Here is a 13,820-nt window from a genome sequence, read left to right on the forward strand (position 1 = left end):
TAGCCAACAAATCACCAATCATACATCAGGTCAGATACAAATATTAGCTTAAAAAATAAAACCAGAAATCTTAAAAAAAAAAAGTAAAACCAGAATTTCAGACATAGAACTTGATCATACTAAAAAGCCCATGAGTTAACTAAGAGCACTAGTCCAACAAAGCTATCAAAGTTCAGGATATTAAAACAAAACCAACCTAACTTCCAAGAAACTTACAGTTCCCAAAAACCATCTTCAATAACAAAGCAGCAACCTGAAACATAAAACAAGCATATACCATCCAAAAGAGCATCTGACAGTGACTCACCACTTACTAAATGTAAATACCAAAGATGGTATTGCTCAACCATCATCACCTAAAACATATCAGCACGAGCATAAATCTCTAGATTCTGTATTTGCTTCCCTCCTCACGCTCAATAGATGTTCTACAATACGAGGGAAAAAAAGAACTTAAGGTTTAAGACAAAAAAAATCAGTTATCGTATAAAAGAACAAATATTTGACTTTACTTTTGTCTCTTAGCATTTTTCTTTTTGATGCTAATAACCATATCCATGGACATCCTCTGATGCTCACGTGTTTGACCATGCATATCCAAACCTTCCACACTTTCACAGTCAACTTTACAAATGCGACACCAGCCCATGCTAAACGTCTTTCTCTTCATTAACGGGTCAAATGAGTCAGGTCCACCCTAGAAATACCCAATTCAAAACTCAACATTTACATTTGTAGAACGATATATGATACTTAAAAAGGTATATAGAATACTTACTGCATAAAATCCACCATCACTAGGGAATCCCTGACGAGAATAACTATTTCTAAAAACTGGTTCGTCCAAATGTGGACGAGCTGACTTAGAGCCAAACCCTTCTCCAAAACGCGACTGATGAGAGAAACCCCCCGGCCCATGTTCCCCTAAACGACCGTAATCATGGAAAGGGCCAAAACCAGGCTCACCACGACCAGATAGATCCCTCGGGCCAAAAGGTTCACCATTCATGGGCTTTCCTGGGCCATCATACTCCCCTCTATGCATGTGACCGGGTGGCCCCATTGGAAATCTTTCACCAAATGACTGCCTTTCCATATTTCTGCCATCGACATCAATGTTATGTGGACCACCGAATGGATTTCCTGGACTAGTAGGTGGTAGATGATCCATATGATGGCGACCAAAACCATGCATCGGTCCGAGGAAATCAGGGTTTTGACGATTATTATCAAACCTCCCTCTGTTATCATGTATATTTGCAGGAAGCGGTCTTCCGCCAGACTCATTGAGATGATATGGTGGCAACCTCTGTCCAGCATCATAGCCATATCCACGGGGTTCTTTTTCATGAAACCTTGATGGCCCATCCATCCCATATCCACCTGATGGCCGACTTCCAAATTTTGGAGAATCCTCACGGCCCAAGTGAGGGGGGCCAGGAAACTGTTTGAAACTTTCCTCATGATGACGGTTTGGTGGCATGGGAAAACTATCAGAGGTTCTAAACTTTTCATCACCAAAACCAGGTGCTGATGACGAGTCAAAACCTGGTGGTGGGGCCCCATTCATCCTCGTTGAATTTGATTCAGCACCATAAGGTGGCCGATAAGGTCCCCTGTCTAAATTACCAGGTAAATGGGAATCTTGACGTCTACTGTCAAAATGAGAAGGCCTCTGGTTTTGGTACATATCAGATTCCATTGGAACATGATGACGTAGACCGTCAGGCCCATGTGGCGGAGGGGGTCCAAATGGATCACCTTGAGACATCCTGGAAATTCTACCATGTGGTTCATATCCTCTGCTGTTAGCAAAACTATTAGGTCCACCTGATGGAACCTCAGGATGGAAGGGGGGAGGTTGATTTGGACCAGGTGGTTGAAATTGATCACCTGGATGGGGGCCGTGAGGCAAGTAACCATGCCCAGGAGGCCTAAAATGGCTTGGGGATTGGCCCATTGTCTGTTCAATATTAGGAGCCGACTGCGACTTAGGTGCAACAGGTCTTTGTTGCTGCCCAGGAGGCCCATACGGCAAAGGAGGGTGTGTAGATCTTCCTTGTTCTGTAATAGGAGCAAGATGCGAAGATTGTTCAGTGCCCTTGCTTGGAAATCCACCAGACGCTTCACCAATCTGGCCTTGAGGTGTTTGGGATTGACTAAATGATCCACTTATCTCCCCTTGTTTTGCAGAGTCTGTAGTGGGAACTGCCGAATCATGCGTTTTTTTCTGACCAAGAGAATGATCTTCTAAGGCACCATCCGTGCTCTCTTCTTTCACTAAAACCCCCCCTTGTGCCTGATGCAACTCAGAGACAGCATCTTTAGTCAAAGCTTCATCTTTCCTCTGGCCACCTTCACGCTTAAATTCATCGGCCATGCCTGCTTCAGGTTTTACTTCGTTAATCACTGGCTCAGACTTCTTCAGAGAAGGCGATTTACCTTCCTGTTCTACCCTTCTTTCAAATGTTTGATCACCACCCGAAGGTGGTGCATATTCATTACGTTGCTGATCTGGATACACATATTGCTGGTTAGCCAAGTTAACATTACTCTGACTTACAAAGGGCTGGCTTGAACCAAACTGTAGTGGTCTGGCTGGTGGTGCAACACCTGCTGAACCAGAAGATTGGGGATATTGCTGTGGCTGACCTCCCTGATTCAGCATAGCAGGTCTTCCCACATAACTTTGAGGTGGCATGCCATGTGGCAATGCAGGAGAAGGTTGTTGCATTTGCTGAGGTGGAACCTGTGGACGTACTTGAAGATTCTGATGTGCAGATAGACCAGCATGGTGTGGCTGACCTTGGAGTTGACCAGGTGTTTGTCCTGGAAACGCTTGAGGCTGCTGGATATATGGTGGAGGCATTGGTTGCTGAACCTGATGTGTAACAGGACGCTGCTGAGGTGGAAACATATGGGAAGGTTGCAGAGGACGCATATAAGAAGGTGGTGGTGGAAACTGTGACGGCAAAGAGCCAGATGGTGGCTGCACTTGCATAGGATGCTGTTGGGGTGGAGCATGCTGATGAGGCTGTGATGGATAAAGTGGATGACTTGCTGGAGGATACTGGGGATTAATTGGCTGCAATTGAGGCGGGGGCTGTGAATGGAAATGTGAGGGTGGTTGTGAGTAAGGTTGTGGTTGTGTTTGTGGTTGGGTTTGAGGAAATGGTGGCACTTGAGGTGGCTGAGGATGATGCATCTGTGGAGGAGGTTGCTGATATTGAGGTGGTTGTGCATGACTTTGAACAATATGCGGCTGGACTTGCGAGTATGACGGCATAGGTATGTGACCATGGGCAACAGGCTGACCTGGGTGACCTTGAGGTTGTGAATTCGCCTGACCCTGGTTTTGACTTGAGGTAACCACCACAGCCTGAGGGTAGAGAGGTTGAGGCTGTCCATTAGCTGGAATTTGTGACTGAGCCTGAGGTTGTGTCTGAGGTTGTGGTTGACCCTGCCCTTGAGTCTGTGCCTGGTTTTGAACCTGCGGCTGTACCTGTGGCATTGGGGCTTGCACTTGCTGCTGAACTTGTGGCTGAGACTGGGGCTGGGGCTGGGGCTGCTGGATTTGCTGAGCAGGCTGATGTTGATACGGATAGTATTGTTGATAAGCCTGCTGGTATGGATCATAACCAGGATACTGTTGGTAATATTGTTGATAATGCTGGTAATATTGGTGTTCAGCTGTTGGCAATACAGGTGCAGCCATGACTTGAGGGAGAGGATATGACGTTGCTGGCTGATTCAGATTTTGAGCGGCGGCAGTCTGAGATGCCTGTGGCTGGGAAGCTAGTGGTGGTGCCACTGCTTGATTAGCAATTTTGCTTTGATCGGTAGGCACAGCTCCAGATGAAGCGGCATCCTGTGCAGCCTCAGACGTTTGTGGTTGAGTACTTGTACCCTGTTGGTTATACACATTAATACTAATTACAATGAACAGAATAATACAGCTTCTGCTTAAGGACAAAAAGAAAAATTGTCATTACATTGACATTACAGGTCTGAGCATGTTCCTGCACTTGACGGTGCACAATTTGAATTCCACATCGGTTGCATACAACTGGAGAATTACCAAAGGCACAACCAGAACAGTGGGTTGTGCACTCAGATAAAGGACCTTGCCACACACAGCCACTCCTGTGATAAAGGCAATGTACAGTGGTCTTCCCAATGGTTTCTGCTAGAGCCTTGTTGGACTCCATGAGTGGCTGAAAAAATTATCGAAATACAATTTACAACTAGAAAGTTAATAAAATACAGAGAATAAAAGAAAAAAAAAATACCTTTGAACCAGCTTCGGTTACCAAGTATCCATCATAGGGGCAGGCCTGAGTACTGCTTACAACATATGACAAACAAGGTTTGCAATATAGATGAGTGCACTGTGTCTGGATAGCTTCATGTGGATAGACAAGGGTTCTACAAACAGGACAAAAGTACTCTCCCGCAAGAGATTGAATGTTCAATATACACTCATTGTCAAAACCCATGTTGTGTCAAAATACTTTCTTCGGCATTCACAGTATATCAACACAGACCTGAAAAACAAACAGACATACAACAATTAACACTACAACAAAATTAGATATGTGCGCAAAACCACAAGTAAAGCAGCAACAATGCACATCTCAAGATTATACTTCCGCATCTTCATTAAATCAGGTGAGCACTCATTATTCATTACACAAATGTGATAAGTAAGAAAATAATTTTAATTAATATGACTTAATGTGAAAGGTGTGGACAATTTGCAAAGGTCTTATAGAAACTTCACCATGACACAACAAAGTAATGTGTAGACCACATGCAAAAGAGAACTAAAACAAATAGACAGAAGGATATGGCAGAAAAGTAGCAAATACTAGTACGAAAAAAAACAGACATTTTTTTATTGCCTTGATAGTGTTATCATTAAAGAACACTAAATCGTATTATGTGACTCTTTCATTTGCGTCTAGAACAACAATACAACATTACTTTCATTTCAAAAAACAAATGAATCTACACCTGAGCATAAATCGATGTACATAAAAGTAGACATGCTTTAGTCACCCTGGCCTAAATCACTCAAATAAAAACCTATCTAAGTTAACCCAAATAGGTAAAAAAGTCACATTTAAGGATAACCTACAAAACGTGATATGATACCTAAGATATCCACCTCTTACATATGTAACCCCATGTTATATCACAACCAATTTGTTATGAATACAAGTCGTTAATTATTTTCCCATTTTGATTTAATTTTTGATAATCCACAAAACACGATATGATTCCTAAGATATCCTCCTCTTATATATGTAACCCCATGTTATATCACAACCAATTTGTTATGAATACAAGTCTATGCAGTTAATGCGGTAAAATATCGGATATCGGTCAAGGACCGATATTTGATATATAGGTTATCTCGGTGAGATATCGGTGGGATATCGGTAATTTTAATATAATGCAAATTTATATATAAAGCAATTTAAAACTTGATAATTCAGTGATATATCGGTGATATAGCGGTTTTATCGGTCAAATATCGGTGATATATCGGTTATATCGGTCAAATATCGGTGATATATCGGGTATATCGGCCAAACATCGGTCAATATCGCCGATATTATCGGTACCGATATTTTGATCGATATTATGCCAGGGGACCGATATATCACCGATATTAACTACATAGATATTACAAGTCGTTAATTATTTTCCCATTTTGATTTAATTTTTTTCTTGGTATATAACATTTTCCATCCCTCCAAGATACAAAGCTAGCATTCCGTAACTGCTGCCGTAGCTAAAAAGAAACCCTGCGTCTTTCCAGCTGACTAAGTGCCAACATCACTCTTTTCTCCTCATTCAGTGTACCTCTATAACTATCACCCCTTATCAAACATGTATTTATAAAGTCAATGACACTAAACCAATTCTTAGCCCCTAACCATCTTCATATGACATAAATCACCCTAAAATTGCCGTAAACACAAAAATAACACAAGAAACAGGTTTCATCAAGTTAGAAATTTCCTACGCATAGAATTGGCTACTCTATGCAGCAAACTAAACCTAAATCACACCTAAAAATTAGACTTCAAAACCTCTCCAAAATACCTAAATTCTTGTAAATTATTTTCTTTCTAACGCATCAAAACCTTATTGAAACCACCGAAACACACAAATTATCATATATAATGAATAATAACAATCATCAAACTAAACAATTCGATTTCATTACGCATACACATACAAAGACAGTCACCGCAACGAACGATCATCAAATATAAGCCATCCGTCGCTTCATACACACATAAAAGCTTCACATAAACACAATCTACTAACATAAGATAATGATCAAACAGATTTACACTTATATACAAACTCATTTCACCCGAAACACAAATAATAAACCCGATTAGTACGAAAACAAGAACAAATATAAGGAAACGGAACCTAGGGTTTGTGCGATTAGATAATCGGACCTGAATGACAATGAAGACGATCGGAGGTAATTTGGACGGTGCTTCGTTGACGGAGTTGTGAGAGGAGACGGTGGCGATGCGACGGTAGGACGGAGTGCGGTGGTGGCAGTGAGAGTTGCTGCTGCTATTTATGCCCTAGCTCTCAGAGTGACAGATGAGTAGGGGGAGAATATGCGTTTTGTAAAGTTGGTGAAAGTTTGGGGGTGGTTTGTGTAATATCAGTTGTCCATGCACCGAATGAAGTTGCGCCTTCTTATCTTGGCAACCTAAACATTCTAACTTTTTTTAAATTACCTAAATATTAATAACTTTTTTACCATAACTTATAATTAATTACATATATGAATTGGCCGACGTGGTATTTGGGATGTAAGCGAGGTGCGTTTCCTTTGGAGTATTTGGGCATTAAAGTGGGAGCTAAAATGTCTAGAATTAGTCATTGGAATTTGGTGGTCGACGTGATAAAGAATCGATTGGTTTCATGGAAAGCTAAACATTTATCTATTGGGGGGGGGGGGGGGGGGCGTTTGATCCTTATTAAATTGGTTCTTGAGAATTTGCCTATTTATTATCTCTATTTTTATAAAGCCCCTAGGGCGGTTACTGAGAATATTGAAGCAATTAAGAGGCGTTTTCTTTGGGCCGGTTCTAGTGATGATAAAAAGATAAATTGGGTTGCTTGGGATATTGTTACTTCTCCAAAGAAGGCGAGAGGCTTGGGAATCACCAAGTTGCAATATGTTAATGATGCGCTTCTTCTTAAATGGACGTGGCGTTTTAAGAATGAAGGTAGAAGCCTTTGGAAGAAAGTAGTTTTGGGATGTCACGGGTCGAGTAGAACATGGACTTTGTTGCCATGTACTCCTTCGGCAAGTTAAAATAGGGGAAAAGAAAATACGGAATGGCAATACGCTCAATAGCTACTTTGTTGGTATTGTGGGTGACGGAGCGACGATTAATTTTTGGGTAGACTTTTGGCTTCATGACGAACCGCTTCGCAATATTTATCCTCATCTATTCAGAATCGAAAAGAACAAATGGGCGACAGTTTCGGACAGATTGCAAGTTATTAATAGGATTAAAATGCTGAATTGGGACTGGTGTGCGGCTCCTTCCACACCGGAGTAGATTACCGAGGTGTTCAGCCTTCTTTCAGACATACACGATTTTGAATGGAGAGGAGGCGCAAATGGCTGGAAGTGGACTGCAGATAACAAAGGTTTTTTTCTCGGTGAACATGGCTAAAAAGTTGATGTTGAGCGATTCTTCAGAGAGTAACAATTGGCATATGAGTTGGAAAGGTTGGGTGTCTTTGAAGTGCAAAATAATGGCTTAGAGAGCAACGATTAATCGTCTACCAACGAAGACGGAGCTGCTCAAACGAGGGGTTCCAGTGCCGAATGTTGTGTGTGCTCTTTGTAACTCAGACGAAGAGACGACGCTTCACTTATTTACTGGTTGTTTCTATGCGACTGAGATTTGGTCAAGGATTCAAGATTGGCGTCGGTTGCCTCCTATTTTTGCTTTCGAAGTTTCGGACCTTATAAAGATGGTGGATTTACAAACTACTACGAAGCAATCTAGATACATCTTGAGAGGGATTATTATTACCACTACGTTGGCGTTATGGAATGAAAGAAATAATAGAATCTTCAAAGGTAAAAGTCGGAGAGCACTTGAAGTCGTGGAGAACATAAAAACAACATCGTATTTTTGGATTCGAAATAGATCCAGATTTAAAGATATAGATTGGAATGTTTGGTGTAATTTTCCTTTAAACTTGATGTAATGTCGTTTTTTTGCCCTTGGGTCCTTGCTTTGAGGCCCCATTGTGCCGTTTTTTTATTGAAATTTACCTTTCAATATATATATATATAGGGTAGGGATCCTAAGAGAAGTCCACCCTATATGAGAAACTTGAGAAGCATTTTGGACCACACATTTTTCCAAGCCTTTCGTAATATACACATATGTATAGTTTAAAATTGACTATATGCATATATGTATATTGAGTTATACACATATGTATATAGTCAATTTTAAACTATACATATGTGTATATTACGAAAGGCTTAGAAAAATGTGTGGTCCAGAATGCTTCTCAAGTTTCTCAACTAGCCTATCACTTCTCACGTGATCCTTATCCTATATATATATATATATATATATATATATATATAGGGTGGGGTTCCTCTACAAAGTGTGTTTTTCCTACAAAGTGTAGGAAACAATCTTGGCCATAGGATCGGAGTGTTTAATGGTTGAGATTATCTTGGTGACATTTTGGTAATATATGCATGTTAAAAATAAATTGTTTTAATTTTTTGGGGGTATTTTGGTCATTGTGTTTTTAAATCAATCATATAACCGTCATCATAAACCTACCTTCCTACATTAATGGGTTTTTCTCTCTCTCTAAACACACACACCAGGAAACCCTCAATCATTCCAAAATTAGCTAGAATCATGGATCTAGATAACAAATTCGCACTCAAATACAAGCGTGTTTTTTTATGTGTCCTGGAAGTTGAAAATCCATCATCAGTGTGGTTTTTTTGTCGATTTTCTTGCATGTAAAAGATTCAAGAACATTGAGTCAATGCAAAAAAAATAAGGCTCCGTTCTGTTCCAAAAAAAATCGTTCCAAGAAGGGATCATCGGGCAAAGGTGTGTTTTTTATATACTTCAAGCATTCAAAGTTGTTTTGATTGTAAGCGATCAAAGTATGTTTATACCAGTGTGTTATATGGGTACATGAATGTTTTGTTTATACCAGTGTGTTATACGGGAACATGATGTGTTGTAGCTTGTTTTTTGTTAGATCATGCGTTTGAAGTATTCAGTGGGTTGTGTTGAAGACGGAGACAATGGGTTGTGTTGAAGACGAAGACACTGATTGTTAATTTTTTTCTATACATTGTATTCAAAGTAGTGTGTTTAATGCTATATTTCTTTGTTTGCATTCCTTTTTATGGTTGTTGGGTAAACTGGGTATGTTTTTTAATATAATGGATCTAAATTGCTTGTTTAAAATGGATCCAAATATGTTTGATAGTAGATGTTCCATTAGTGTGTTCAAAGGTGACCAGTTATGACGTTTTTACATCTAGTGTGTTATATACACTATAACACATCATGAAGAACTCAATATTATGTTTGATAGTAGTTGTACTATTAGTGTGTTTAAAAGTCACCAATTATGATGTTTTTACTCTGGTGTGTTATATACACTATAACACATCATGAAGAACCCAATATTTGTAAAACACAATTTGAAGAAAAAATACAAAAAACATGTCATTGTGAATCATAAACTGGTATAACACATCGTGCTGAAACCAATAATTGACAAAACACAACATCAATAATTATAAAGTCACGTCCTTCTTAAAACATAAACTACATGTAACTAATAAAACACAACGTTAAGAAATTGTTCATGAATGATCATATGACGTGTTGTGTGTGACTAATAAAACACAACGTGAAGAAATTATTCATGAATCGATCTTCGTGATTTAAAGTAACTGCAGGTCTATAATTGATATGATATATCTTGTTTCCTTAAAAATCTCTTTTTTTTGTTATGATATAAATCTTCTATAAATAAGATAATTATTCAATTACCATTATGCCCTTTAATAAAAAAACCCTATATGCCACATGTCACAGTGAGATCGCTTCCTATACTTTGTAGGAAAAGTTGGCTTTGTAGCCAACTCCTACCCTATATATATATATATATATATATATATATATATATATATATATATATATATATATATGGCTAATTATAATGAGAAAACTCAATCCAGTTGACTAAACCCTGAAAACTCTAATATGTGGCTAGGATTGATCCACGTTTAATCTTTTATTTGAAAGAACCAAGGACAGGATAGTAATTTTACATGTTTAATTGTTGACATGTGTTGATGGCTTTGGTGATGTCTGCACACGCAGACTTCTTTTTCCTAGTTTCAAAGCTTCATTTCTTTGTCATGCTTTTTCATTAATGCATATAGTACTTTCTTTTGTAGACTTTCTTCATCTCTCACTTCTCACTATCACAACCTTCCATTTCATCAGCTTTTTCATTCATTTACTATCACAACCTTCGATTTCAGAAGCTTTTTCATTCATTTATTCACACATCTTAGAGAATGTGTTAAAGAGAGAATCCTTACTCACCATTGAAGAGATTTTGCATTTAACATGGCTGATTCTAACAGCCAACAACATCGAAATGTTGCCGGCGGTACGGAGTTACCGAACCTCAATGATGATCCCGGTTCACAGCCAACAACAAATCCGATGTTGAAGATGTTGTTTCAGATGTTGAAGATGTTGTTTCAGATGTTGAAGATGATCCAAAAGATGTTTGATGTTGAACATGAGGTTCAGAATCTAAAAGATCATCCAGATCCATAAGTATGTTTGTGTTTTTGTAGATCTTTATTTTTTTTTGTGTTTTGTAGATCTCCAACATTTTTTTGTAATTTTTTATGTTCCAGATCTAAAAGGTCCTCCATATTTGCACTTTTCAGATTTGCAATTCTTTGTGTTTTGTAGATCTTCATTTTTTTGTGTTTCGTAGATCTACATCTTTTTTTTTTTTATTTTTTTGTTTAGATGAGATGAATGTTATTACTGATTTTATGATTTTATGATTGAAGTGCATTGTTTCACTTTTTTTTATTTTTTTGTTCAGATGAGATAAAGTGCATTGTTTCACTTTTTTAGATTGTTGTAAAAACAAAGTGTGTTGTTACATTTTTTCCAGATTATTGTAAAAATAAAGTGACTGTTACAGAAACAAAGTGTGTTGTTACATTTTTTTGTGTTAGAAATGCAACAATCAGTCAAAGCAAAAATGTTTGTTACATTTTTTTGTGTTACAGAAATAATGTACGTTACAGAAAATAAAGTGCATTGTTACACTTTTCTAGATTATTTGTAAAAATAAAGTGTGCTGTCAATTTTTTTTCCTGATTATTGTAAAAAATAAAGTATCTATTACAGAAACAGAATGTTACATTTTTTTGTGTTACAGAAAAAGTGTTACGTATGCGACGTAAAATTGATCATGTAAAAATTATGTTACCTTTCTATGTAACATTTGATCATGTAAAAATTATATGTTACGTTTCTATGTAATATTTTTATGTTACAGAAATAAAGCGTGTTATTACAAATGTGGCATAAATTGACAATTAAAAAATGTATGTTACATTTTATGCAATACAAATACAAATGTATATAAAAAAGAAATAACAGATGGATCTGATGTATATAAAAAATGAAAAAAAAGAGAATTACATAAAAAAGAAACAAAAATCTGACACATACAGAGTTTTTGTTTGTTTGTGTCAAATAAGTGTAAAATTCTTCCCATTTTACCCTTTAGGTACACATTATATATTTTAATAATGAGAGAAAGAGATAAAAATAATCAGATATGCAAACAATCATCCTAGCCATTCATCCACTCTAATCAATGGTTATTATTGGGTTTTCAGGGTTTATTCAACTCAAGTGGGTTTTCAATTTATCCTTGCCCATATATATATAATATATATATATATATATATGTATGTATGTATGTATGAACAGGCCAAGTTACATCAATATCGCAGGTAAGCGAGCAACAAGCTGCGCCGTTACCCCTTTCTGAATAGCAAACCCTAGCCTATTAAAGACAAACCCCTGCCCCATGTTGATGAGCAACTGTTGTGGACAACCTTTTGGACCCTAGTCAACAAACGGATCGCTTCTGGAGCTAGGGAGCCAAAGGTATCGAAGGCGAAGGGGACAAATGCATGTTGGTTATCAGCACAGGCTTTGGCGTGTTTATCCACCTTTTTTTATTCCACTTTCCTTATAGCCTGTCCTGCTACAAAACTCGCTTTCCCTTAAACCAGTTAAGGGGGGACTCCTGTGAGATCTACACAAGCATGTTTCCCTCCCGCCCAGCCAAAGACGAGCAGATCCGCTGGTCTCAATGTAGATCTCCCTTCCATGGGATCTTTAAGGAAATTCACAGGGGCCTCCTTCTTGGTAGAAATCCTCGCTCTCCTCAAGATATCCCCCAAAACATCCCACACCCAGTCACGCCGATATTTGAAACCAGGGAGCTACTTACAATGAACAACATGCTCCCCGTATTTATCCATGCAGGCTTTATGGCAGACTGGGCAGGTTTCGTCTTCTGGATACATAGGGATCATCAGCCGGTATTTGAGGATAGCCCTATACTCAACAGCCGACATGCATTGCCCCAGCCCCTCGATCGGGACAACAGTCAAAAAGTCTTGCGCATGGGGGCCTTTCAAGCACTGAATTACCGCCTTCTAGCGGGGAGACAAATCAAATGCTTCTCCCAGACTCCGAGCGATTTTGTCAAATAGGGCATTCGCCAAAGTTTTTTGTGGCTTTGAAGGGGCGGTGTCCATATTAGAGAAACCGCCAATATCAAAGTATGGAAGAGAGACACTTAAGTACTTTGGTAGTCTACGTCAAGCTTAACAACCCCACTGTTCCGAAGGATATGGTCTTGCAATACACACGACTGAGCTCTAGACCCAACGCTCATAAACGTTGGTGGTGATTTACCTAATCGGGTTTAGGTAAACTATTTAAAAAAGGAAAAAAATGTGTGATTGGTTGAGAAGGAATGTACCCCACCACACACCCATCCCCCCCCCCCTCTCTCACCGAACCGGTGAAGGTTCACCGAATTCCTCAACCAAAATCGGTAAAGGCTTTGATGGCGGTGGTTTACCGTTTCGGTAAAGATGTTTACCGCTTCTCACCGAGCTCCACTTCGCTCACCCTAGAGGTGTACAAAAAAATCGGTTTTAGAATTGAAACCGGGAAAAAACCGAAACCGGTTTTTTATAACCGGTTTTACAACCGAACCGAACCGCCGATTGTAGACCGGTTTGGATTCTTGATCTGAAAAACCGGTTAATAACCAAAACCGTTTTTTTTTTTGGAAAACCCGATTAAAAACCGTTCCTAGCCGGTTACACCGGTTATTGTTTTGGACTTGAAAAACCGGTTAGTAACCGAAACCGGTTATAGAAAAACCGGTTTTCGTTTTGGATGAAAAAACCAGTTCGGTTAATAACAGAAACTGGTTTTTAAAAAAACTGATTTGTACACCTCTAGCTCACCCTAAGATTTTTTAAAATATAATAATGAAATTTATAAGATTTTTTTAAATATAATAAAAGAAAGTTATATATATATATATATATATATAGAGAGAGAGAGAGAGTGTGTATTGTACAAAATGGCTTAACGTACGCTACGTACGCCATGTGAAATCGCATGTTATAAATT

General features: G+C 38.6%; 1 protein-coding gene across 2 annotated transcripts; it reads right to left on the bottom strand.

Annotated features, from left to right (window-relative positions):
• On the bottom strand, window positions 1–6,670 carry LOC110873867 (chromatin modification-related protein eaf-1). 2 transcript variants are annotated; one of them, XM_022122880.2, is made up of 7 exons: window positions 6,480–6,670; window positions 4,290–4,544; window positions 3,993–4,214; window positions 779–3,907; window positions 513–697; window positions 357–428; window positions 1–253 (listed from the first exon to the last, which is right to left on the bottom strand). In XM_022122880.2, exons 2-6 carry the CDS (start codon window positions 4,494–4,496, stop codon window positions 386–388), a joined length of 3,786 nt encoding a protein of 1,261 aa, XP_021978572.1. In that variant the 5' UTR covers window positions 4,497–4,544; window positions 6,480–6,670; the 3' UTR covers window positions 1–253; window positions 357–385. The 2 variants fall into 2 exon arrangements, with proteins under 2 accessions (XP_021978572.1, XP_021978571.1); XM_022122879.2 differs by having other exon boundaries at window positions 1–428.
• Window positions 6,671–13,820: the final 7,150 nt, after the last annotated feature.

The sequence above is a fragment of the Helianthus annuus genome, chromosome 8 (genome assembly GCF_002127325.2).
Source record: "Helianthus annuus cultivar XRQ/B chromosome 8, HanXRQr2.0-SUNRISE, whole genome shotgun sequence".
Taxonomy (NCBI): domain Eukaryota; kingdom Viridiplantae; phylum Streptophyta; class Magnoliopsida; order Asterales; family Asteraceae; genus Helianthus; species Helianthus annuus.